At 48.9% G+C, this 18,850-nt stretch overlaps 1 protein-coding gene across 4 annotated transcripts in view; it reads left to right on the plus strand.

The window, feature by feature from the left end:
• The window catches only part of LOC127037419 (NADPH--cytochrome P450 reductase), a 62,879-nt gene that overhangs the window by 21,942 nt on the left and 22,087 nt on the right, over window positions 1-18,850 (plus strand). For 3 of the 4 annotated variants that reach the window (XM_050929107.1, XM_050929109.1, XM_050929106.1), the window contains 2 exons: window positions 2,822-3,014; window positions 18,613-18,661. In XM_050929107.1, coding sequence (XP_050785064.1) covers window positions 2,836-3,014; window positions 18,613-18,661 — 228 coding nt within the window. In that variant the 5' untranslated portion in view covers window positions 2,822-2,835. Of the gene's footprint in view, window positions 1-2,821; window positions 3,015-13,696; window positions 13,996-18,612; window positions 18,662-18,850 lie in introns of those variants that run through there. The other variant, XM_050929108.1, reaches the window with a different exon arrangement.

The raw sequence follows: 18,850 nt of genomic DNA on the forward strand, positions 1-18,850 counted from the left end.
AGGAAGGGTCCCAGAACCCAGGCTCCAGCCTGAGTTCAAATGTCTACACCTCCGTTAAACAGCCCCATAGTCTGAGCCTGGTGAGCCCAAGTTAGCTGACGTGGGCCAGTGATGGGTGTTTAATTGCAATGTAGATATAGCCAGTCCATTGGCACGTGGGGTAGGGGGGAGTTAACTTAATCACATCATTTCTGCATCTAAGAACGCAGAATGTCGGCCGTACTTCCATGGCTCTATTCTGGGAAACAGCAACTCTGCAAACAGTTTGGGGCTGTGGTGAACAATCATCTGAACAGGAGCTCCCAGCGAGACGCTGGGGCCAAAAGAGCTAATGTGATCCTGAGCTGTATAATAAGTAGGAGCAGAGAGGTTATTTTACTTCTGTATTTGGCATTCGTGCAGCTGCTGCAGGAATCCTCTATCCAGTTCTGGTGCCAGCAATTCAGGAAGGATGGTGATAGGGGTTCAGAGGAGAGCCCTGAGATGATTAAAGGATTAGAAAACCTGCTTTACAGTGATAGGCTCAAGGAGTGCAATCTGTTTAGCTTAGCAAAGAGAAGGTTAAAGGGTGATGTGATTACTGTCTTCAAGTCCCTACGTGGGCAACCAATATTGAATAATGGGCTCTTCAGTCCAGCAGAGAAAGGTCTAACATGAGCCGAAGTCTGGAAGTTGAAGCTAGATAAAGTCAGGCTGGAAATAAGGTGTACATTTTTAATTGTGAGAATGACTAACAATTTCCCAAGGGTTGTGATGGGTTCTCCATCACCGACTGTTTTTAAATCAAGATGGGATGTTTTTCCAAAAGATCTGCTCTAGGAATAATTCTAGGGCAGGTCTCTGGCCTGGGTCATACAGCAGGTCAGACGAGTTGATTACAATGTTCCCTTGAGATCTATGAATCACTGCTCTGCCAGTTTCCTAATTTGATGCCACCATTGCAAAGACCTCTGATGCCTATTCTTCCCCTCTGTCAACTTTGCCACTACTCTGTACACAACATGTTCAAATGTCCATAGTCGTCTGGATTGGCAGAGTGCCTGATCACAAGGGAAGGAGCCACTCTGCTCCCATGGATCCTGGTTCAAGTTAATCATCTGCTTGCCCACTAAGAACTCTGTTCTGCCCATCATGAAACTAGTCTTCCAATGTGGAACTGGATTAAGAGGAGTTGGCAGCTTGGGGAAGCAATGGAGGAGGAAAAACAGTAGCTCTTTATTTTCGAAGGACAGGATGGCAGTAGTTAAGGCAGCAGCCTGGGACTCGTGAGACCTGGATTCAAGTCCCTGCTCTGCCACACACTCCCTGTGTGACCTTGGGCAAGTCACTTAACCTCTCTGAGCCTCAGTTCCTCACCTGTACAATGGGGATAATAGCGCTGCCCTACCTCACAGAGGTGTTGTGAGGATAAATACATTAAAGATTGTGAGGCACTGAACTAATGAGGTAATGAAGGCCAAATAAGTACCTTAGCCAGATGGATCAGGGGAACTGCTAGTCTGACTGCGCTCACAACAGTCAGCTCTTCTTTTGACGCATTTCAGGGGTGGGTGGGTGGCTGAAATAAGAATCATTGATAAGAGATCAGTAACACACAATTAATTGCATGCAAATCAACATAGAGGTGTTCCTTGAACAGTCCCATCCAATCCATTACATTGCTCTTTGTCATTTCAGAAATCTGTCTTCATCTAACTACTTTAAAGATCTAGAACGGGGGTCGGCAACCTTTCAGAAGTACTGTGCCGAGTCTTCATTTATTCACTGTAATTTAAGGTTTCGCGTGCCAGTGATGCATTTTAATGTTTTTAGAAGGTCTCTTTCTATAAGTCTATAATATATAACTAAACTATTGTATGTAAAGTAAATAAGGTTTTTAAAATGTTTAAGAAGCTTCATTTAAATGCAGAGCCCCGTGGACTGGTGGCCAGGAGCTGGGCAGTGAGTGCCACTGAAAATCAGCTCGTGTGCCACCTTCGACACACCTGCCATAGGTTGCCTACCCCTGGACTAGGTATTAATAAAACTGACAGATACTAAATGAGTGCAAAGGCAATACTGTAAATGGACCTAGGATTTACTAGAGAGAATAGAAAAGTGGACAAAAATGAACAAACTGGGATTCATCTGGAATGAGAATGCGAATGCTGTAGTGCCAACAGGGACCTAGAGGTGCTACTGGAGGCAAATTAGACATGGATTTGAAGCAAACCAAAAATGAACGCAGCTTGGGGGTACATCCAACGAGGCATCGTACCACTGTGGAGGAAGGTAACAGGCTCTCTGTGGCTTTGGTGTGGTTGAGTCAGATGGCAGTAAAGTCTGCCCCAGAAAGATACAAGAGAGAAGGGCAACAAAAACAATCAGGGTGGCTGGAGGAATTGACTCCTCCAGAATATGTATTACTGAGGCAAGGGCCTCAGGTGAGGTGAGTTTGATCTGGCTCCCGTCACAAGCTTTGCCGCTGATGTAGACGGGAACCAGATCAGGACCTCTGGGAGAGGCACAAGGCTACAGCTGTTTGAAATGTGCTCGCGCCAAGGATGGAGTGCAGGCTGGCTGGGATTGAAACAACTGGAAAGCAGGAATTGTGGCTGAATATAGCAGAAAGCTGCTTTTTCGCAGTGAGATGCGTTAGGCTGTGGAATGATCTCCTAAAGGATGGGCTAGCTATTGGGACATTGAAAGCGATACTGGACTCAGCATGTATTGGTTGGTCTCCTCCTTCTCCTGGGTCTCTCCCATCTCATTCCATGATGCTCTGGCACTGTTTGCACTTTCATTACATGTAATTTATTTTTTTTCTCTTTCCCCTTTCTAGTTTTGCCGGTTGCCATGGGGGATTCTGCCATGGACTCCACTCTCCCCCCTCCTGAGAGCGCTGTCCCGGAGGGCACTCTCTTTAGCATGACTGATGTGTTCCTCTTCTCGCTCATCGTTGGCCTCCTTTCCTACTGGTTCCTCTTCCGCAAGAAAAAGGAAGAAATCCCCGAATTCACCAAAATCCAGCCAACGTAAGTGACTGTCCTGATGAACTTGGGATGAACGTGCTTCTAAATTGCATTGGTATGTTGTGAAGGGGAATGCTCACCGCCAGTCACACCTAGTGGTCAGGCAGGGGTGTGCGAGGTTGTCTTCCTCCTGGGTGATCCCCTTTCTCATTACATAATCGCCCTGTGGTGATCTGTCCTTTCAGTGTCTCAGCACTCTGGCCGGGTCACATGTTCAAGTCTAATTTTTTTGGGTTACAGAGAGTCCAATGATGAAGTCTTCAGAAGTCAGCGAGGGCTTCAGGGCTTCCCCCCTTGCATCAGGGTCTTGGGAGTGGACTCTCTTACCTGCAGGGTCTTCCCAACTTGGTTTCTTGGTGAGCGATAGATTTCTGTTGTTGTCTCCTTTTTAGGGGCTGGTAGGGGAGCTTGGGCCCACCCCGTCCACTGGGCACCAATGTGGGGCCCCAGTGATTGGCAGCTAAGCCCTGCACATTGGGGTGCTCTGCAGCTGCCTCCCTGGATCGCTTCCTGCCAGTGCCCTCTCTTTCCATAGGATAGAGTAAATAACTGAACACACAGATAAAGTTTCTGACCTTCAAAAAGTCACCAGTCCCTGCTTTGCAGGCCGAATCAGGTCGGTATCACCTGGCTTCAGTCAGCAGGTGCCCCAGTGGTGTTCCTTCCTGGGAGTTCAGAGCACAGGTCAGCTCACCTTTGCTGTGTCTCTGCCACGGAGTTACTTGTCTTTCCTTTTTACCAGCTTGTGCAGGCTTTGCAGGTGTGTGTATGTGGGGGCTGCCTGGGCCCAGAGAAGCTCCTTAACCCTTTCTTCTCCAGCGTGGGGTTTGTGTGCCCCATCACATAGAGTTATAAAGTTTCTCCAGTTCCCCTCCTTTTCCCCGCCTCACACTCCTCTGTAACTTCTATGTGAAGTTAGATTAGCATGTACATCCTATTCTTACCAACCAAGGTGGGAAAACCAGGCTGGCCTTACACCTCTGGGATTCCAGGAGGGGAAGAGCTGGCATTCCCCGCTACCAGAGAGTAGTTAGTTGGTACCATCAGTGCTTGTCTTTACCTTGTCCCACTGAGTTGTAGGGTGGGATGGGGAGGCTTGCCACTCATAACTGTGCCCTGTAGAACAGGAATAAAGTTAGCCTCGGTGCCAGCCGTTGTACCTGGCCTCTGCTTTAAACATACTTCCAGAATGAGTTGAGAAGGGCTGCCCTGTTTGGTTATTCTCTTCACTGTCATCCACTGCTTTGATTTCTTCCAGCCAGGAAGGTGAGACACCAGGAATCAAATGAATTTCCTGGGTGGCAGTGTAGATTCAGTAGACTCCTACCCATGCAGCAGCAATGGTATTGCCCAGTATTGACTCCATCCACTAAGGAGTGGGCTTGATGTCTCCAAAGGGATCCTCCTCCAGAAGAACTGTGATGTGGGGCCGTATGGGTGGAAGGAGGCTCTCTAACAGTGGCGGGGAGAGGGGAGGGAAGGTCAGAGAAGCAATGATCACTTAGTTCTTTCTTTGGGGCAAAGAGCACCTCACAAAAGGATTGGCATGGTGGGGTAACATCAGGACACTTTTCTTTATAGTTTCCAGCATAGAGGAATCATTAACGGAACTAATCAGATGACCCACGGGCCTGTGACCGGAAGGAATATAGAGCTGGATTAACTGACTGCTTTTGAAACCTAAAGAGCCAAATTCATGCTCTTGCAAGTGCTTGCAATGCCAGTTGTGCATGCTTAGAGAGCTGCCCCACATCTCTCTGATCTTGACAGGTATTAGAGGGAGGAGGAGAGTTAATGATCGTCTCCTTTATTTATTTGTGGGCCGTTTCACCCTCTCCTTGTGTTACACTTGCCTGTCTCTGTAACACCTCATAAGAGCAAGGTGGCTGTGCTGGCCAATGAATCACAATGGCCCACATCCTGGCTGTTACTCCCCTTACTGGTGCCAGCCTCCAGCCAGACAGGAGCAGCCTATCTGAAAGTATCGGGCTGTACCTTGCACTGCTTAGCAATCGCTTCTGTCTCCGGCAACATGAGCATCACATCTGGGAAAGTTCCTTTATTACTTGCTGAATCCGAAAAGCACTCCAAGCATTCAGGGGTTTAACCGTGACTTGTCTTCGTGCCTGACTTTCTTGGGCCTCAGATATCTGCCCTACAGCGTTATAACTCTTCTAGATCAGGGAATGTATTGAGAGCGCTCGCCCTGGGCACAGTATTCCCCAGTGTTAGTTGGGGCTGGGTCTCAGCCCCATGTACCCCTCCAGCCAGTTCCTTAGTTCTCCCCATCAGCACTTTTAGTCATTGTCCTTTTATTTTCTCCTTTATAAACAAAGCCCAGCTTCATTAATGCAACCTTAAAATCAAGGTGTCAGACCCACAAAAGCTAAGAAGTTCAGAGTTCTTTGAGTGCACAGAGACTCATAGACTTTAAGGTCAGAAGGGACCATTATGATCATCTAGTCCGATCTCCTACACAATGCAGGCCCCAGAATCTCATGTCCATTCCCCTTCAGGTATGTACGTGCCCAGTGCCCCAGAATCAGGGATTTCCCCCTTAACGTTACCCGTTGGGGCCGCACATGCGGCCTCTGTTGCCTCATACTGCCGCATGATGGTATAAAGGGTGGAGCTGCCCTGGTCCCCCTCAGTTCTTTCTTACTGCCTGTGATCAGTAATCGGAGTGTGTTGGCTTCCTTCTGCCAGTTTATCCCCTTCTGGGGAATCTCTCAGCTTTATTGTAAATAGTTGGCACTTGCTAGTTTAGATTAATGTATGTTGCATTTGTTGCTTGGATTGTTTTATTGGCGCATCAGTTCCCCTTTTGTACCGGGCGCAGACCCTCAATACTAGGTATGCCGCAGTCTCCAGTGTTTAAGCCTTGTGATGGCTGCAAAAGATCTGTGCCGGTAAGTTACCCTCATTTCACCTGCCTAAAGCGTCTCAGCAAGGGTCACATTAGGGACTGCTACCAAATTTGCAGGGACTTTCAACCTCAAACAAAGAGAGCCCGAGATGGAGGCTGGCCTGCATCCGCCTTCCAAGCCTTACCGCTTGGGGCATGCAGCACAGGGTGCTTCAGCATGGGTGCGGAATGCTTCTCCAGACGCTCTCTCGGGACATCGGCACCAGTCCCCTTCCCCGTGCCAAGGAGCTGATTTGTCCACGGAGCTGAGACTTAGCTCAGCTAAAAGACATGGTTCCCTTGTGCTGTCCACCGGTAAGTGCTCAGGAGGACCGAGGAAGGGGCCCTTTGGCAAGAGACGCTACCCGTGCCGACCTGTTCGCATCGGGGCTGGTAACTGATCCCTACCATGGTACCAACTACTGTGCAACATCATCCACAGCAGGAAAGTATCTCTGTACCAACGATGCCAGAGGCACATGTGGCTGTACGAGATCTACTCTGCCTTTGGGTGCCAGACTCACTGATGGTACAGGAGGCAGCTCACTTGGTGACAGTGCCTCCTCAGGCCCCAGCTCTGGACTTGCCTGAAGCTAGTGAGTTGACACTGCCAGGGGATAAAGCCTCCAACCTCCTGGCATTTTCTCAAGCGGTGCAGTCCTGGGATAAACCTACTTGGATATCTCAGAGCTATGTACCAATAGCTCCAGAACAGTGCATCTTGACCTCAGCACCGCTTGGTATGGCACCACTGTGATTGTCTGACTCAGGAGTCTTGCTCAGAGCCTGAGGAAGGCATTTATGCCTCTTGCTGTTGAAACAGATGACAACACTCTCCTTTGTCAAGGCAGTTTGTTGCTGGTACCCACCGGAGGTACAGAGACACTCCAGAGAAAGGAAACCTTACTCATGGTTGGGGTCCTATGCTGTACCAGCAGCGTTACCGGAACCCATAGGGCATGTTTCTAGTTTCCAGATCCTGGTTCCTCAGCCTCCTAGATCTCCTACCACGCTCCATGAGGAGTCCCAGGAGGATGTTTTTGGTACCGAGCAAAACGCTCAAGGCCTGCAAGCTTTGGAACATCCACCCACTATACAGCAGGAGGATCAGCCTCAATCTCCTTTGCCTTTGACCTCACCTGGTGAGACTGTAGCTCCTAGAGACTTCACTGGTCCAAGATGACTACAGGATGTACCAAGACCTTTTCATAAGAGTTGCTTTGACTTGGCCTCTGTTTTGGAACAAATTTCACCTTATTTGTGAAATAGAAATTATTTGCAAGGTAAATATTTTGTAAATTGCTGGTTCCCAGTATTCTGGTGGGGTCTGTCATGCAGTCACAGAATGCATACAGACAAGGAGGCTGAACCTTGGTTTCTGCCCAGTTTCCTGCCTTCGAGTGGTGTTAAGATCTCAAATGTGATGATGCATTAGCAGTCTGGGTGGAATGGGTTCCTTTCCTTGTCTACCATGCACCACTTCTTAGGAGGTCCCATGCTGGTGATGAGTGGTGTGTTTTCCTTTGAAGCATCCTTTCACTACTGCAAGAATTACAGTTTATCGCAGAATGCCTGTGGAAAGAGAGGTGCATAGCATAGTCAAATGAGTACCCTTGACACAAGATGTAAGTGGTCCATAGATGCCTTGTGTTGGCCCTCTGCACAGAGGTGAATTTCAGCAAGGGTGCCATGCTTCTGTTACTGTGAATGTAACGCCAACTCTGCTTTAGGCACTAGAAATGAACGTTGGCCTCTGTTTCTTTCCCAAACTCCTGGATCTGCTGCAGAGTGAGTTAACTGAAGGATGGGGTTCTGGGTGAGGCTGGTGTTTCACTTCTGTGCTCTTATGTGGGTCCCAGGTGAAAATGAGTGCACTGGGCTTCATGGTAGTCTCTCTTCTGCCACTGCTTTAATCTCGCCTTGGTGTTAGGCATAACTGAGGCCGTGCCCTGCAGTTGCTGGGCTGTAACTCCCCCGTGTGGATGCTGTGAGCATGAACTGAAAGGTTCCTAGTTCTCATTCATGTAATCCTGTCTGAAGAGGACGATGGTAACATGGATTAGAAATCTTTCAGTTCGTGCCTGCAGCAGCTGCACCGGGGAGTTACAGCACAGCACTCCATCGCAGCAGCGTAGACAAGCCCTGAGGCCGGGAGCGAGGTGGATTGTGAAATCCCTGGTGCAAAATGTCACACACTAACAGAGAGAAAACAGCATGGCTTAGTAACACAAACCCTAGGAAAATGGATCTCGTTGGGAGGAGGAAAGTTCATTCTGTGGCTAGAAGTTTAAAGGAAGGAACCCACATTGTTCGCAGGCATCTTGCAATGAAGTCACCGTATGGGGCAAAGAGGTGTGTGTGCAGGGCCGGTGCAAGGATGTTACGCGCCCTAGGCGAAACTTCCACCTTGCGCCCTCCCTGCCCACACCCTGAGGCGCTCCCCTCGTGGCAGCTCCCCACCCTCCGCCCTGAGGCACCCCCTCCTTGCCCCAGCTCACCCCTGCTCCGTCTCCACCCCGAGTACACCATCGCTGCTTCACTTGTTCCTCCTCTCAGGCTTGCGGTGCCTAAGCTGATTGGAGCCGCAAGCCTGGGAGGTGGGAGAAGTGAAGCAGCTCATCCCTGCCCCACTTCCTCCCCAAGCACGCCATCGCTGCTTCACTTCTTCCACCTCCCAGGCTTGCAGTGCCAATCAGCTTAGGTGCCGCAAGCCTGGGAGGTGGGAGAAGTGAAGCAGCGATGGCGTGCTCGGGGAGGAGGCGATGCAGGGGTGAGCTGGGGCAGGGAGTTCCCTTGCGTGCCTCCTCCCCTCACCTTACTTGCTACAGGCGGCCCTCCTCGTGCTCCCCTGCCCCAGCTCCCTCCGCCTAAATGTCGGTGGTGACTGGGGCGGCCGAAGATCCTGCTGCTGTGGTCGCTGTCAAAGAAAATGGCGCCCCCCAAATCCTAGCGCACTAGGCGACTGCCTAGGTTGCCTAAATGGTTGCACTGGCCCTGCGTGAGTGTGTGTAAGAGAGAAAGAAGCAGCTGGTAGTATGCATGGTCGTTATTCGCTAACTGTCATCTGTCCTAACTTCAGTCCTAACCTGTGAGTTTCCTTGGACCATTCAAACACGCATTCCCCCCACCAATGGGCTTCATTTTGAATGGTGTATTTAGGGTGACCAGATGTCCCCATTTTTATAGAGACCGGCCTGATACTCAGGGCTTTGTCTTATATAGGCCCCTATTACTTACACACACACGCGCGTGCGCGCACCAGCCTGATTTTTCACACTTGCTATCTGGTCATCCTTGGTGTATTTATCTGTGCCAGCCTTCATCTCTGGGGAGTTTAATAAGAACCGATCTATCATGATGGGAGCTGGAGTAGCCAGGGAACTCAGACTGGGATGCTGAACTAGATTCCTGTCTCCTCATCTGCCAAAACTCCCAGGGACAGCTCTTATGAATGCGAATCGCACACAGCTTCAAAGGAGACGGTCCTGCGCTTTGCAGAGAAACATGCCCTAGAGGAACACAGAGATTCATCTAGCTTGCTTTGGGCTGTTTGCTCCTGCCTGTCCAGTATGTGACCATCTTCCATGTAAAATCGGTAGCAATTAGCAGCATCCCTAAAGTACTTCACGGAGTCTCTGGCACATCTCATTTGATGTGCACTGAAGGAAGAGGGCATGCCAGGGTCATAGGAGAAACCCGTCTCCCATCCTCTGTTGCATATCATGGGGTGGCCAGCAGTATTAACCCGATTCATCTCAGGCATTGCAATAAGACAGAGGGCAGTGATGGCCTCTCAGATAGCTTGGTCCTGTATTAAGGCTTTAACTGTAAGATCATGGCCCCTTGGCTGGAAGGAGCATCCCAAAGCCCCCTCCCTTTTATCTGCAAGAGTCTTGTTGCCCCTGGTTTTATATTTTTGTTTGGAGAAGACGATTTGGTGTTTATGAAAGTGAAGGTACGAATCACTTACTGAGGCGGGTGGTTAGTGCAGTGAGCCTCTGTCCTGCCCATGAGCAGAGACTGCTGGCATTGTGAGGCTTTTTATTTATTTTTGTGACGTTGGCCAACTCTTTTCTGGGGCTGAGAGCCACTGGCCATCTTGTAGGGCCTGGTTTTCCCCCTACCTTCACCCCCGTCCTGTGCCTTGTGTCGTCATTTACATCTGTGTAAAACACTGTTGTCTGGGTGGCAAGTTTTCACACTCACTTTGCACAGGTGTCTGTGACTACACTAGTTGCAAGGCTGGGAAGAATCAGGCTCCAGATCTCATCAGGACCGTCTCTGAGATGAGAGGAACTCATGTCCTAGCAGCCCTTCTGTGTCTCCCAGCAGAACATGCCATCCATTCCACACTGAACGCCAGGCCTGTCTGGCTGCTCTGTATGGCGGAAGGTTTCAGCCACACACTTTCCATTCTTTTCCCCGCTAAACCTGGGCGAGGCAGGTGGGCTTTTAGCTCAGAATGTGGCTCGAGGTTTAGGGCCAGTGGGAGTCGGTTCACGGGGTTTTCACCCCTTTATCCTGCACTGTCACTTATTCTCGTTCTAGCAGTTTTGCACCGTTCATACCATGCTGTCGTCCTTGTGTGGCTGCACTGGTGCTCCCCAGCGGGGGTCATTGGGGCTGTGGAAGAGCAGTACCTCCTGTTTTCCCTTGAAGTGGGAACATCTCCTGCCCACTGGGACACTGCCCGTTTCCAACAGCTGAATGAATGCAGCTCGGAAGGTTGCTCCGTGATTGGTGTGGCTGGCACAACTGTATGTTGTGACTTCAGTAAGTTTTTTATCTATTTTGATAGTAAAGGGGGCTGGGAAATGAGCCTCGAAGTGGCTTCTTCCCATGCAGTCCAGAGTCCGCTCTGCTGCAGTGACTGGCTGAGGCTTCGTAAGGCGTGTTAGCAAATTGCCTGGATGGTTTTACTAGTTGCCCGAGCCGTAAGCCAGTGGCACCAGAAGCTGTGTGCGTGCCACCAAAGGCAGAACTAGAGGCTGCAGCTAGATTGGGGCCCTGTGCTTGTGGTTGCAGCTCCATTTTTAGGATGGTTGAAATCTGGAGGGAAACGAATGAGCAAGGCTGTTTTATCTGGGGATTTACTTCCCTCCCATCCTCTAGCCCAGGGTGGGGTTTCCTACTTGATAAATATGCAAAATCAGTGCACTGCAGAATCAGTCTATCAGTTACTGCTAACTCTGGCAACTAGCCTAGCCCTCTTGATGGGTTACCTTGACAATGGATTGGCTAGTCAGCCATCCTCAGCTGGTATATTAACCAGGCAGGACTCAGAAGGCCTGATCCTAGTAAATGCTCAGCACTCTCAACTCACTTGGATTTCAGAGCAAGCTGCAATTGCTCAGTGCCTCTGAGAATCAGACCCACAAGGGCAGTTGGCTCTTGGCTGAGGCTACCAGTGACGTAAGCCGAGACCTTTATCGTTACAGTGTGTTGGGTTTATTCAGGGCTTGGATCTTCTGCCTTCTCCTCTTGTAACCCTGGCTCAAAGAGGCTCCGTCATCTCTCTCTGGTGGTGGCAGACGTCATGGCTGGCAGAAGGCTTCCCAGGTTGCATTGTCTTAATACCATTCCTCAGACTGTTGTGGGCATGTTTGTCCTATGACGGTATAAAGTTGCCGTTTGTTTCCTACCTCTCTCAGTTCAACCCGTAACCACAGCAGTGCCATTCTTTTGTTTTTTAAAGTCATGAAAATCAATGTAGGCACATTACACTTGTTTTCCTTGGTAGATTTCTTCACTATGCTTTGATTCACATGTCACTAACTAATCTAACCCTTCACTGGTGCTAGACATTTGCAACAGGGCTGTGTCCATTTAAAGAGAAGAAAAACCAGTTGCTTGTCGTCTTCCTGGGTATTAGCTATTTGCTCAGCATCCACTGGGTGTGTCAGGGCAGTAAGCATTGAGTTAGGTTGCTGGCTCTCTGTTGTTGCAGTGTGTGTCTGTCTGCTGATTATGGAGCAATTTAGTGTGTAGCCTAAACTCATGGGATGGAATTTAATCAGTTGCAATGATGGATGGAAGAGGCCAGATAAAAAGACCTCACCTCTGCCCGTGAAAGGAGAGAGCTATAGATTAGTCCAAAAGACATATTGGATATGAACATGCTGCTACTAGAGAGGTGGATTAAATCCCAAATTGAGATGATGTTGTCAGTAAGTGAAGAATTTGAGTAGTTATCCAGATTTCAAAGGGGCTAATCCCTAGATGCCCTGCTGGAGAAAATGCTGCAGATCAAGACTCTTCTCTAATTGCATTGGGCTAGAGGTTACAGCCTGCCCAGATCTCCAGGCAAAACAAACTGAGCAGCGGAAACCAGGAGTTGGGAGGGAGACTGGAGGTATCTGTGCACTGTTACTTCCCAGAAGGATTTATTTAGTATGAGCTGCTGCTGGGATGTTTAGATTTGTTAGTCAGAAAATGTTCTCTCGATTGTGATAATGCAGAATAGGATGTGATGGTTCCTTGGGCCATGTGTGGTGGGAGTCTACTGCTGTGTTTCTGACACCAAATGCTGCTGTTGAGATTATGATGATCACTAGGGAAACAGTGCTTGAGCCAAAGATCCTGTTCTGGACAGTCTGAATTGGATGGAGAGCATCCAGCAATATATGCGATGTGCCCCAGTAGGAATGGCAGCATTCTGTCACGGCTGGGTCACAGAGATAGAAATCAGGACTTCAAAACTCAGTCGCTGACTTTCTCTTTTGACTTGGGCAAGTCACTTGACTCCTCCATGCCTTGGCTTTCCCTCTGCAGAATGGAGGTAATTTCCTCCCAGGAGGGGATGTGAGGCTTAATGTTTGTAAAATGCTTGAGACCTTTGTACAAAAGACCGTGTATAAATGCACAGTATAGTTGGCCGTTCATGGCAGGCTAGCACAGTGAAACCTAGAGAAGTATGCTTGCATTTTGACCATTCACAGACTTAATTGAAACCGTTAGGGTAGCACTCTTAGAGCGCCTGCTCTGCAGATGTCATTAGAGAGGAATGTCCCTTTGATCTCCATGGGCTCAGGGACCAGTGAGTATGCAACTTGCCTTTGGGTGGAATTATTGGAGAACTAGCTCTTTGCAAGGCAGCATATGCATTTTTCATGATCTTAGATTTCTCGCCATGCCCTAGTGCATTTCTCTGCTGTGGTATTTGTGAGACAGAGAATACGCTGAGACAGGTTAGATGGTATATAATTATTTTCCATCTGTCCTGCAGCATTATTTGGGACGGAAACTGGCTTATCTGTATCCTCAAATGTTAGCAAGATTCATTCCCTGTATTTAAAGGGCTTCCTGGTTTTAGGAATTGTTCCAGTTTCTTAGCTTGATTAGTTAACTTATTGGGGGCGGTGAGAGAGGACGAGAGAGCGAGACCATCTCTAATTTAATTTAATGTGACCCCAAAGGGAACAAACTTGCTATGATCAATGCAGCCTTTCTTCCTAATGGATGGCACTACCATAGTAACATTCAGCGCTGCCTCTCTGGTGTCTGGAATCGCTTCATTCACCCTACATGGTTTCCTTTTAAAAAAAAAAAAAAAAAAAAAAGGAAAAAAGCAGCTATGATATAAACTGTTGCTGAGGTAACAAGGGTACATTGGAGGGAGTTTTATGCCCCCCTTCCATACAGAAGAAGGGAAGTTGCGGGGGGGGGGGGGAGCGGGGAGTGTGCTGCAGAGAATCATGGGAGGTTTCATTCTCGACTCCTAATTCCTTTCTGCCACTGCTGCCAGATGTTGCAGTTTCTCAGGGTTGTGTGGATCTGCTTGGTAACTTTCAAAGTGTCCGGCGAGAATCCTAGTGAACTGAACTGTTCCAAACATGACCTGTGCAGGGACTTGGCGTGCAGGCTCTGTTCTCCGTAACAAAAGGCAACTGGCGATTTGGCTTTAAGCTCCGAGAGGTGCAGAATGGAAAGGCCTGTGTGCACATTTTTCAACAGCTAAGTTAAAATCTCTCCTTTCTCTGACGGATACAAAAGCGGTGGGATTCTTTTTGTTTGCCTTTCTTCTGCCTTAACCATGGGATGTCTGTACTCGGTCCCGCAAGAGGACCTGGCTCTGGGGAGGTGAGTCAATCTTCCATATCAAGCAAACTGTAGCTCTTACTCCAGGACTGCGTCTCTCTTAAGAACTGCATGTAATTGTATGTTGATCTCCCTGCTGAACTCTGAGGGCAGGAAGAAAAGGGGAAAGGAGGTTCTGCCTAAGGCATGCTACTCGGACAGAGAAGTACAAGAGACTGCTCGCTCTCTGTCCAGTGGGGTGGAGGGTGTTCTTGTCTTTTTCTGACTCAGTGACATCTGGACCTAGGATCTTGTGCTGAAAAATACGTACAAGTTAGTTCCATTGGGGGATCCTAAGGAGGAATATTTTGGGCCCCCCTCCAATATATGCCAAAAATAGGGGGACCCCATGAGCTGCTCCAGGCCTAAGCAGTTGCTTAATCTGCTTATGCCTAGTGCCAGCTTGCAAGTGGGTGACTAAACCAGGCTGCTGCCTAGGGAGCTTTCTGATGGGATGTGGATGGTTATGATCTGGAGACTTCCAGACCCTCATCAGGCTGCGTTGTCGTTTCTCTCTTTTGAACTGTTGGCTTTGAACTCAAACCAGAGGCAGAGTCTCAGGGAGGTTCTCTGCATTTTTGGATGTTGGTCGGAAGAGTGAGAGAAGCACAGTCTGTATAGTTGTATATTTTAAAGATGTAGGTTAAACTGAGTTAACACCCCCTCCCTCTGCCTGGTTTCTCGCTTGTGGTACAAACCATACCATAGACTATTAGAAAGAAAAGAGCATTGCACATATTGATGGTACTTTTCACTCCTTAGGTTTACTGGTTTAGTTCTGTCTCCTTTTTGGGGCAATGAAAATAGACTTCTGGTATGGCTTTTATCATCCGTTTCTGTTCATTTTCACATTCAGGTTCTTGTGCTCAGTCAGGGTGCTGCAGTGGGTTGTAAAAACCAAAACCTGTTGTCTTCAATTTGTTTGGTGTTTATGGAGCGCCCGTCACCACAGTAGCTAAATGCTAGATGAGTGTGTATCCAAATAAGATACACAATCTACATACTGTGTATGGAAACATATTTTCTTTTGGTCTTAAGTTGTGTAACAGCTTCTAACAACCTAATCCTCTGACAGCTTTCCCTTAAAATTGGTCTAGTGTGGCTGCTGTGTACGTTACAATGTCTACGTGGATCTAATCATTGTCTGATGCTGGTTTCTTCTAATAGCTTAGACCTCCCTGCACAGTTCTCTCTCCCCTGACACCTAACCTGTAGCTGCCAGGGACTTATTTCTTGCAAAGAGAACAGGGTCCAGTCAGATCCTAGTGAAGGGAGCTGTGGCAGTTCATTATTTTGGGGTGGGGAGAGGAGGCCTGGAGAGAGATGCATTTGAGCACATCACCAGTGCAAAGAGGGCTTTAGAAACATTCTCTAGGATCCCTCCCTCGGGGCCATGTGGGTTAGGAAACTGTTAGCGAACTCTGCACATTCTCACACGGTCAGAAGCCAAAGCCTCTTGTTTTTGCCCAGAGGCTCCTCTCTTCCCACGGGAGACCCAGCCTCGCATTCTTCCACTGTGAAAGGGAAATGGGAACACGTCCCATGTTCCTCGCTTCCTGCATGCAGCTAAAGCCCCAGGCAGTGAATGAGAGTGAGCAATTGGCTGGCACTCATCCTGCTGTCTGGGAAAAGACCCCAGTGTCTAATATGACTATAGCTAGAAAGCCACCGCCTCTCCTGGGGTTCCCGGGTCTGGATTGCATTCTCATATAGTTTATTTCTGTTCACTTCCAGAGTCATCTGGGTCGCTTACACCAGTGTCACCCTTGTGAGGCCAGTGCGATTGCACTGGTGTGACTGAGACCTTGTTTATACTGCCTTTCTAGCCACTAATGTCCCTAGTGTAGACACTATTTGGACTGGGGCAAGTTGTTCCTGTTTCAAAGTGGAGCAAGCTGCACTGATAGAAACTGCACAATGCTAGTGTACATTGTGTCTATACCTGGGGCTGAAATCCCTCTGTATACAAGGCCTGAGAGGAGACTTTAGCCCTGAGGTGGCAGCAGCCTGCTTGCAAGGGATTTTTGGTAGCTCTGATCAGTAATCAGCCTTCACGGAAGCACAACTCTGTTCCAAGGAGGTCTCCAGGTGTTTGGTTCTTAAGGTGCGTCTACACTGTGACCAAAGACCCGCAGTTGGCTTGGGTCAGGTGACTCGGGCTTGGGCTGCAGGACTGTAAAATTGCAAGGTAGCCATTCGACCCTGAGAACTGTAATCATCTGGCCCAGGCTCTGACACTTTCTGCCATGGGTTTTTTTAATCACAGCAGTGTCATACCCCTGGAGGCTTGTGGCGCTGGCTCATTCTGTGAGCAGAGCAGCCATGTTCCTGCACATCCAGTCCCTGGGTCAAGCAGCAACCACAGAAGGACACAGGCTTGTCCTGGAAGCTTTGTAATGAGGGGCAGCTGCGCCTGTGGGCTGATGTGCCTGCCTTCTGAGTTCGATGTTGTGTTTTAAAACATACTTTGCTCTAAGCCTAAACTGATGAAAGAGCATCCCTTTACTGCCCCTAGAGAGAGGCAAGAACTTCATCCTTCCCTTCTCTTCCCCTGTGTTTTCCTCAGCCCTGCCCCATGGACAGCGCCAGGAAGGGTATGTCGGTGCAGGGCAGTCATGAGAACCTCGTTGGATAATGAATCTCAGAACGGATCATTTCAGCCAAGAGGCGAGAAAGGACATTTGAAAGGACTCGGGTGGAAATCCATCTGAATTGGAGGCCTGTGTTGAGCCGCAAGGTTCCGAGCTCACGTCACATTGAAGTTTGCCTGAGATGGGGAGGGAGTTCTGGGGAGCTGTGCAAATTGGAACGTCTGTTTGCAATAGCAAGCAGCTTGTTGGCTGGATTTTGAGATGAAGAAGCCCTGTGACTGACCAGTCGGGGTCCTTGAGGCTTCCTGAACGTAGGGACTGCCAAACCAAAAGAGAATAATTGCACATCTAGTCTGGTAGCATGTCTCCAGCAGTGGTCATTGCCTGCCGGCCAACACTGCAGCACTGGTGGGAGAAGGAGGGCTTATTCCCGATCCCAGACTGGGGATCAGCTTTTACTCAGGCCAGGTCTATACTAGGAGCGCTTTGCTGGTACAGCTATACTGGCAAAGCACTTGTAGTGTGGATGCAGCTTATCCCAGCAAAATTGTGCTTATCCCAGGCCCCCATCCTTCCTGAGCGAAGCACGCTATGCTAGCAAAAGCACAGTGTGATCGATAGAACTGTGTCCGCTCTGTGGGGTTTGCCCAGCACAGCTGTGTCGGTCAGGGATGTCTCCCCATCATACCTCTGACTGATCTAGCTAGGCCATCCAACGCTGGTGTCGTGGCTATGGATTTAGAAGCATGAGGAGTAGCAGCCCCTTGTAGTTTGTATCCTAGCTAGCTTAAGTGCTGATGTTGCTTTTATTCATATAGGTGACTAATTGTTGTTGTTTTTTAATTCTTCCTCCACTCAAGCACTTTCTTCCCGCTGCAGTGAGTTCAGTGGTTGATGTTGGATAAAAGCATTTCGATTGTTTCCTTTGTAGAACTTCATTGAGCACCTTCTGGGACTGGTTAAATAAAAGCATTTGATTGAGCATCTCTGTGCGACTTGCTGTGCTTACAGATGTCTATCAGAGCTCTGCTTGCTCAATTAAATAGTCTTTGGGCTCGATTTACAAAGGGATTTAGGTGCTTGAAGATGCAGATGGGTGCCTAGAGGGATTTTTAAAAGTGCTGAAGTGCGTTAGGCACCTGACTCCCATGGGCACCCCAACCCCAGTGATTGATTATTTCTGCTGTCCTTGTCTGTCTGTCTAGCACCACTGCTCAAGGTGAGGGTGTACCCATGGATCCATAAAGCAGTGATATAATCTCAGTGGCTAGGGCAATTAAACCAAGAATCAGTGTCTGGGAGAGAGGGAGCATCACTGTTCACTGTGTGTTCTCGGTTTCCAGTGACGATAGCTTGTGAAGATCAAGGAGGGAACAGAAGTAGTCAGGCCCTACCACCATGAAGAGGTTTATGCTTCTAATATAAGTGTTTCAGTCTCAATCCATAGCTCAGTGTTTCCCAGTCTAGGGGAGGCACCGGGGAGCAGAATGTTCATGTATGTGCAGCTAGTTCAATAGATCTTTGTAATCCTTGAGTCTTGTCTGCATTTCAGGGTGGGGAGCTTAGGAGAGGGGAAACAGGTGTGTGTGTATGAGTGTAAGTTACTGCCCATCTCCTTTTGGGGCTGACTTTCCCCTCCCCATCTTTCCTCACCCATTGGTCTCCCCTGCATGTGTCATTTTGCGGATCATCCAACTGCTAGTGCTCTTGGAGTGGGCTGGTCTCATCTCTCAGGGTGGCGAGGGAAAGTCCTCTCTGCCCCATCACTCCCGTCCTGCTCCAAGTTCCACGTAAGTAGAATCTCAGGGTTGTTAATGCATCTGAGCCCTTGTGAATGGCAGCAGGACATGTTCACCAGACCACTCTCCTCTGTAGCCTTATCCCACCTCTATGAAGCAGGTCTTTTCCCTAGCCATGTGTAGCAATCCTCTTGGCTCCTCACCGACCTGCTCCATGCTCACCGACTGCCCCATTCCCCCTCTCTTCGGATTACACATCCATTGAAAGGGAGGCCTTTGCTGTCTTTCAGAACATCCTCGGTGAGAGAGAGCAGCTTTGTTGAGAAGATGAAGAAAACGGTAAGTTTTTCTTTCTCCTTTCTGAGGCTGTGGAAGGAGCAGGGTCTTCCTGTTCAGCTGGCGTGGAGGGGATGGAGGCCTCTTCCTTTCCAATTCCTGCCACTGTTCATGGCACTCTGGCAGCAGGCGGGCAGCTTCTTGTGTGAGGTACTGGACCCCTCCAGCGCTGAAGAAGCAGGAGCTGCTTAG

The sequence above is a fragment of the Gopherus flavomarginatus genome, chromosome 19 (assembly GCF_025201925.1).
Source record: "Gopherus flavomarginatus isolate rGopFla2 chromosome 19, rGopFla2.mat.asm, whole genome shotgun sequence".
Taxonomy (NCBI): Eukaryota; Metazoa; Chordata; order Testudines; family Testudinidae; genus Gopherus; species Gopherus flavomarginatus.